At 30.3% G+C, this 7,503-nt stretch overlaps 1 protein-coding gene across 1 annotated transcript; it reads right to left on the bottom strand.

Annotated features, from left to right (window-relative positions):
• Window positions 1-673: 673 nt before the first annotated feature.
• Window positions 674-6,293, bottom strand: LOC111642144 (patched domain-containing protein 3-like). The gene is made up of 4 exons (XM_023388421.1): window positions 6,208-6,293; window positions 5,104-6,132; window positions 4,708-5,019; window positions 674-1,915 (listed from the first exon to the last, which is right to left on the bottom strand). The coding sequence occupies exons 2-4, from the start codon at window positions 6,098-6,100 to the stop codon at window positions 696-698; spliced, it is 2,529 nt and encodes an 842-aa protein (XP_023244189.1). The 5' UTR covers window positions 6,101-6,132; window positions 6,208-6,293; the 3' UTR covers window positions 674-695.
• Window positions 6,294-7,503: the final 1,210 nt, after the last annotated feature.

Here is a 7,503-nt window from a genome sequence, read left to right as displayed (position 1 = left end):
TCTTATAAACGAAAAATAGTAAATATCTTAAAGATTATTTTCTACTCTCATGTCATACTTTTATGTTTATTTTTTCTTGTATTTGACAAAGCGAGAAAACAAAAATCATATTACTAATATGAAAAACAAATTTATTTTTCAGGTATAACAACATCAGTGAAACTGCAGGACAACAATTTTTAGTTTGCCTCTACTAAAAAATGTTAGTTGTAATAAAAACTATCTCATTTGCTACTTTCTTAATATAATAAAAAAAAAACAGAAACGTAAATAAAATACAATCAGTTTATTTATGTAAAAATATTTTAATACAACAGGTAAACACAATCTATAATTTTAAAATTATTATTGTAGAGAATTCAGAAAATTTTAAAGTCTTAAACAAAAATATATTATTTAATATACTTATACATTTCTACTGGATAACTAATTCGTAACAAGTAGACAAAAGTAAAATAAAATGTTAGCAACATTTTATTAGTATAAATAACATCAAAAAAAACGTAATAATTTCGAGAAATCTCGATTTATAATAATAAAGAAAGATTAACAACTGATACAATTATAACATTAAATTTTTTATGAACAATCCAAATTAAATAAAAATAAACAATGTTGGAAAGTTTTAAAATTGTAAGTTTATTTTATAATTGCAAAAGTAAATTCTCCGGAAACATTTTTCTTTACTTCTGGCTCTATATTTTGTTATTAGCTTTAAAGAATATTGAAAAAATTAAAGAAAGAACAACAGGAACAAAAATCAATGCATGAAATGCAGTTTCTAATGCAATAAGAAACACAATTTTCACTAATATGATTGAAGCATAGATATCTCTATATACAAATAAAATTCCTAAAATGGTTGACAGAGATCCTTGACATATTGGATAGCCGATACGATACAAACTGTCTTTCATCTTTTCATTAGGGGTTTGATATGAAGAACAAATATACGCGTAAGATATGTGTGCCGGATAATTGACGCAGAATCCGACACATAATATCAGACTCATCATAGATAAAATGTCCATGTTTATACCCCAAAGAGACATGTATCCTAATGTTTCTACAATGGTGGATGTTACCGATATTGCAACGAGAACAGAAACGACAATGTTTGGTATGATAACCACGAAAAGAATCATAACCAAAAGTGAAGTGATCCAAAATAAATCCTGAATTGTACGTCCAATTATAATTCCTTGTTCGTACTGAGGTGCGATTATTGCATGAACAAGAACAGGAAAATCGAATTCGTCAGCAATTTTCCACAGTGTTTTTAACATTTCTATTTCAGCTTCTGCAGTTAATGTGTCATTTAGAAAGATATGAAATCTGCTACTTATAATATCGGATCCATCAGAATTGAAGGCGATATCGTCTGTGAATTGTTCTGCTGATTTAAATTTCAGGAAAACATCGCGAAGTCCATCCAGAAAATCTTGTTTAACCGACATGTTGTATCCTCGTAATGAATACTTTGCTAGTGGGTGATTTTGGAATTCTTTGTAATATTTCAACCAAGATACTGTAAATCGAGAATCTGCAATGTACGGAAGACTTTCGAATTTGTTGAGTAGTTCGTCTACTGAATTTTGTACATCTAAATCTGAATAATCAAGTTTGCTGTTAATTACTATATGGTAAGGTAACGTATATCGGCCGAAACTATTAAAATATAATCTTATACCCTGTGTTATTACCGATTCTTCTGGATATAACTTAGTAAAATCTATACCGTGTTTTATAGTTAGAGCTCCCCATATTCCAAATGATAAATTCAAAAAGTAAACGATGATAACTGTTATCTTCATTACATTCATAGATAGAATTTTTCCCAACTTGTCCCTAAAATATGCCATTGTTGGCTCATCAGTAGACGTTTCTTCTTCTGTAGAAGAATATTCGATATCTCCTGTAAATAATATTAACCATTCAGAATATTCTTACAAGATTTTTATTCGGAAAGTCATAGTTAATCATATAGTTAATTTTTTAGTTAATATAGTTGATTATTTAATTATTTAATGTAATATTAATTATCTGCAAAATACGAAAAAAATCATAACTATAAATGAAAATAACAGGTATGATTAAATTATTGAAATGAAAAGTGTTTAGATATTTTATAAAATTACATAATAAAGAAAGAAAGAACCCTCTCAGAGGCTTACATTACAAGAATACCTCTGCGTTTAATGTTGGCATGAAAAGTTTATGCTAGAAGTTCCTAAAACTAAAAGATAGTCTGAATTGTAACCTACATCAAAAACTAGTGCAGCAACGTATAAAAGCTAAGTTCAAATCTTAACTCTAAAATAATAATTGAAACTAATTTTGAAATAATGCGACTTTACTATAAGTCATGCTTAAATAATATATTAAATTATTTTAAATTATTGGCATATACTGTGTGCTAAATACCGTAAAGAATCTGAAATGTACGATTTTTCTGCTGTGTGAATTCAATACACTATAGAGGGGGTGCAGTCACATGATATAACCTCATCGCTCAGCCCACCAAAACAATCGTCCGCCATATTGGTTGCTGATTTGACGTTAAGGTGTGTTATTTTCTGTGTTATCTTGCTCGTTCTCTTATTATGTCAACGTGGAAGACAGGCATCTTACTTGGCTATGCAACCCATTTAAAAGTTAATGATTTAAAAGAAAATTTATTTTATTGGATGGAATCTATACGAAACGATACCAAGGGATTTTTCATCCAACGATTTAACTACGTGGTCCATTATGGAACATGGAGAAAGTAAATTATTTAGTTTTAACAACTAATGCTGTCACACAGGATCAGATGAAGGCATACAAATCACTTGTTGCTGATAATTATTTGATAAGCGGATTTATTCATCGTGAAATTTTATTAAGAGCCGTTCGTAATGATTTAATTTTGCTTGTAGGAAAGGTATATATCTTCATGTGAGACCTTCCATTACTCATAACATAAACTGCGTTATGTAAAATGAATTTAATTTTATACTCAGTCACATTTTAAGTTGATTAAGTTGTATTTCTAATTACCATCAAATTTTTTTTTGGTCTCCATGGTTTTGTGTTGTGCAAGTCTAACAACCTATTATTAAGATTAAATTAATTAGCCTAATAAACCCTCCAATTTATTATTGCCATATTTATCATATCAGGGACTGACTGGAGCAAAATAGACTAAATTTTTACAAAAAGTAGCCTTTAATTAACCACAATCAAGTTTTTAGTAGAATGCATTTCAAGCATCTCTGTATGGATGTATTAGGCTAATTAGTTTAATCTTAATTTATGTTGTGGGCTAGAAGCTTGATTTAATAACCTATTATTGTTTAAATATATTATTAGAAGTAAAGAGCACAGTTTCTTACATTGTTTCTGTACACAGGTTAATCACTCACAAAATCTACGGCAGCCAGCTTTAGTAGTGTGGTTTTAGCTAAGAAAAATGGAGAGGTGATAGATAACTGGGCATTGCAATTGCATGGCTGGACAATCTTCCTTCTGTTTTCGTGTTGGTGCTATTATTTTTGCCATTGCAGAAGGAATTGAAATAAGGAGTTCCCAGAGATGTACTGACCGACCAAATAATTGGATTGTGCCACATGTAAAAGACTGGTTTGTAACCACTACGAAACATAAACTTTATGTCAGCTGCAACTGCAAGCAAACGGCAATGCCTTGAAAAAGAAAATATACAGAAACCTTATTTGTCAAGTGATAAAACTTGGAATACTTGTATAAACAAACCTAGTAAGAGAGAGTTTGAGCAGTTTTTTAAAAAAATTTCTGTTCATAATCCAACTGCTGCAATTTTGTCAGTGATGCCAAGTTACTTCAATTCTTTTACAGACCATGTCAATTCATCTTTCCATAAGAACCTACTTACAACTCTATTTGATGCAAACACGTTTATTATCCGTCACAGAGGAATCGGTAAAGTTTTGCCTGTTAATTCTGGCAAGCCATTCCGTTCGCCTTTGCCGACAAATATTTTCGGTGTTTTTACCTTGATGGTTAATTACTGTAGGAACTCGAAAAATCACCGATCTTTATGCTTTCCGCGGTTGTAATCGCAACCAAATACTACGCAATGAACCATAATAAATTAAAATTGAAAAAATATGAGTTAAATGACAATATCGAGGTCGACAACCAAATTAACAGCAACCAATATGGCGCGTGTTTCGTAAGCGGAGTCTTGTGACGTCACTAGCACTCCCTCTATAGGAAACTTTCACGTTACTAAAAATAAAATAAGTTGTAAGTACTAATTTATTTTTAATACTACATATGCAAAAATATTGCAGGCTACCAGTTTATTAGTATACTGTATATATTTTTTAATTTTAAATTTATATAAAAGTAACTAAAAACAACAAATGTAAATTCTTATAATGTTTTAAACGTTAAATTAATCACATTAAATGTCAAATAATACATAGTTGTGACAAAAAAATGCAGCTGCAATTAATTACTTGATAGTAATTGAGCAATAAAAATTAAGGTTCTGCAAATAATTTCAGATTAACAGTACACTTAAACGAAATAGTTCATCATATAATCAATATACTATACAATTACTCTCAGGCTATGCCAACAGTATGTTAATACTTCTATGTGCAATATCATATAGTATAGAAATTATGGCAAACTTTATATATATATATATATCCAAACTAAAAAAAAGGTAAATGATCTCACTGAAATTAAGACGAAATGTTTGTTGTTGATTTTCTTCTTTGTATCCTGATAATGCCATGCAACCTGCATAAAATGTTATTTGATACAAAAATGTAAACACTACGCTGGTTGCCGAATAATAACAAAACATTCTTATAAGAGGAAAAGATGCCGTCATTCCAATGCAATAAGAAAACAGATTAGTCAACGATGTTAACGTTATAGAAATTCCTGCTTCCCCCAATGTTTCTTCCATACGTTTGTGTACTTTATGCTGGGAGTTTGAAATTCTCCAACACGCCATCAATACGAAGGCATCGTCGATCTCTGTCACTGCATCAAAAAACTTTTATTAATTGAAGAATTCATAATCTAAAAGAGACAAATAAATTAATAAAAGTGTAGGTAATCACTTACCGAGAACTAAGAACGGAATGGTGATGTTCCAAATACTATTTTGAACACCGACAACTGACATGAATCCGAAAGAGGTGACCACGGCCAGACCAGCCGATACGACACTTGCAACACCAAGAAAAGGCTTGCTTTTTGCCCAATTGTTGCTCATACACGTGACAATAGTAAAAACAGAAATAAATGCAACTTGTGCACCGATCATCGGTTTTATATTTTCCACTAATTGCACATTTCGTTGTTCCATTGACCAGTAGTAATCAATGAAACAAAGAATATGTTTAAATTGATAATTTCTTATTCGATTATAAACTTCTGTTCGCCATCTTTCTATCACATTGTGTATTTTCTTGTCGCTCTCGTCTGTCAAATAGATTATTCTAATGGCATTAACTGTTTGAATCACATCGTTCTCGTCTTCGATTACACCCCCAAAGTTGAGAGAATTAATTTGATAAGAGTATGTCAGCGGATCTATCTCGAACGGATACTTTAATTTCTTCTTTCGCTGCACTATATTGTCAATTTCGGGCAATATTTCTATAATCGGATTTTCAAAACATTTTTCTCCTACACGTGCACAAATATCTGAATATCGAATTTTTTTTCCTTTATCGTTAATTGTTATATTCTTAATAAACTGATCTGCCAAACTTATTTCCAGTAGCACATCTTTTTCGAGCATATCTCCACCACCTTTCTTTGTAAATATCACAAACACACATTTTGGTACGTCTGTAAAACTTGTTGGATCAAGGAATTTCGATGTATTAAAAGGAAAGTTTTCGTCAATGAACTTCTTAGTATTATAGACTTTTCCTGAATCTGCAAATGCCAGTTCGCTTGTGTTTGAGATAGTGTTTATATTGACTATGAATGCTGAAAATGTCGCTGATATTAAAATAGGAAAAATGATAAAGTAGTACGGATGAAGTCCAACTAATCTTCCTAATTTACGAAAAACGATGGATAATCGTTTCTTCACAAAGTCGATTTTCATGTTTTAATTTTTATTATTTTTTTTTATTTTTCCTATAAAAAGTAAAAATAAAACATCATTCAGATAATTATAGAAGTTCAGTTAAAAAATTTTTTATATGACATAACTGTAAAGGTGTACTTCATTTGTTGTCCCATTGTATCTTTTCGCGTTTTCTTAAAAGAAAGTCTTTAAATAAAATCATCGTCTCCAGTGAAGTTGCTAATCCTGAAGTCATACAAAGTGAAAACAGATGAAAGACATTTCTGAAATTATATGCGATAAAAACTTTTTTTTAGATATTTTTTATCATTAAGATAAATTTAATTTAATAATTGATTAAAGTGCAAATTTCGTATTTATTTTAAAATTTTGCACAAAAAAAAACTGTTACATATTTATCCAGACAAGCACTCATTTCATGACTTAAATAAAAGAATATTGTTTAGTTTCAAGCATAGTAATATGCAAATCAGCTTACATATCTTATTGTAATGAAAATTCTTTATGTTGTTCAACGTTTTAAAATGGGTAGAACAAAGAATTTATCTGATTATGAAAAAAGGGCAGTTGATGCCTATAAATCCCAAGGCAAGTCAATAAGAGAAATTGCAGCATATATATATCATCCAATATCAACTGTTGGTGAATATTTATCAAAAAGACGTGGCTAGGATGTACTAAAATTCAAGACAGGTCCAAAACCCAAGCTTTTACCTCGAGATTGAAGACAAATCATCAAGGTTTGCTTCACAAAACAAACATCAGTAAGAAAAATAAAACAAGAATTAGATTTAACTTGTAGCAGCACAACAGCGTGGAGAGTTTTAAATAAATCTCCAACATTAAAATTCAGAAAAAAAGCTATAATTCCACCACTTTCATTAAAGCACAAAAGTTGCAGACTTGATTGGGTACGAAAACACATGACATGGTCCAAAGAATGGATTGAAGTTTTTTCAATCTAATCTTTGGACCATGTCATGTGTTGTTGTGCCCAATCAAGTCTGTAACTTTTGTGCTTTAATGAAGAAAAAATTGTGTTCACTGATGAAAAAAATTCATTTTAGATAGTCCAGACGGTTGAATGTATTATTGGTACGATTTAAAAACCGAAAAACAAATATTTTCAAAACGCCAAATGGGTGGGGGATGAATAATAGTGCGGGGTGCGGTTTGGATTCAATGGAACCACAGATTTAGCATTTATAACTCAAAGAATGAATTCAGATAAGTATCAAAGCATATAAAGTCTTATTTAAGGGTATAAATAAGTTTTTTTCTACTGAAAAGTTCAGTGCCAGCTCTGAAAATAGATTCTTCTGGAATATTATGCAAAGACAAAAGGCCTATCATTCTCAAACTTTATAGAGAATTTTATTTCAATAAAGAAGAGATTGATAGACAGACGAAATTATTGATAC

Source organism: Centruroides sculpturatus, unplaced genomic scaffold (genome assembly GCF_000671375.1).
Source record: "Centruroides sculpturatus isolate CEXI.00-Female unplaced genomic scaffold, Cexi_2.0 scaffold1507, whole genome shotgun sequence".
Lineage (NCBI taxonomy): Eukaryota > Metazoa > Arthropoda > Arachnida > Scorpiones > Buthidae > Centruroides > Centruroides sculpturatus.
The sequence above is the reverse complement of the archived record's forward strand: the minus strand, read 5'-3'. Positions and strand labels throughout refer to the sequence as shown.

Bases quoted from the DNA above. Each gene is read 5' to 3' on its own strand.
- LOC111642144 (XM_023388421.1), bottom strand. From the start codon at position 6,100: ATGAAAATCGACTTTGTGAAGAAACGATTATCCATCGTTTTTCGTAAA. The intron at 5,020-5,103 runs GTAAGTGATTAC...TTTTTGATGCAG, and splicing joins CATTCCGTTCTTAGTTCTCG to TGACAGAGATCGACGATGCC. The intron at 1,916-4,707 runs GTGAGATCATTT...TATTATTTACAG, and splicing joins AACATTTCGTCTTAATTTCA to GAGATATCGAATATTCTTCT.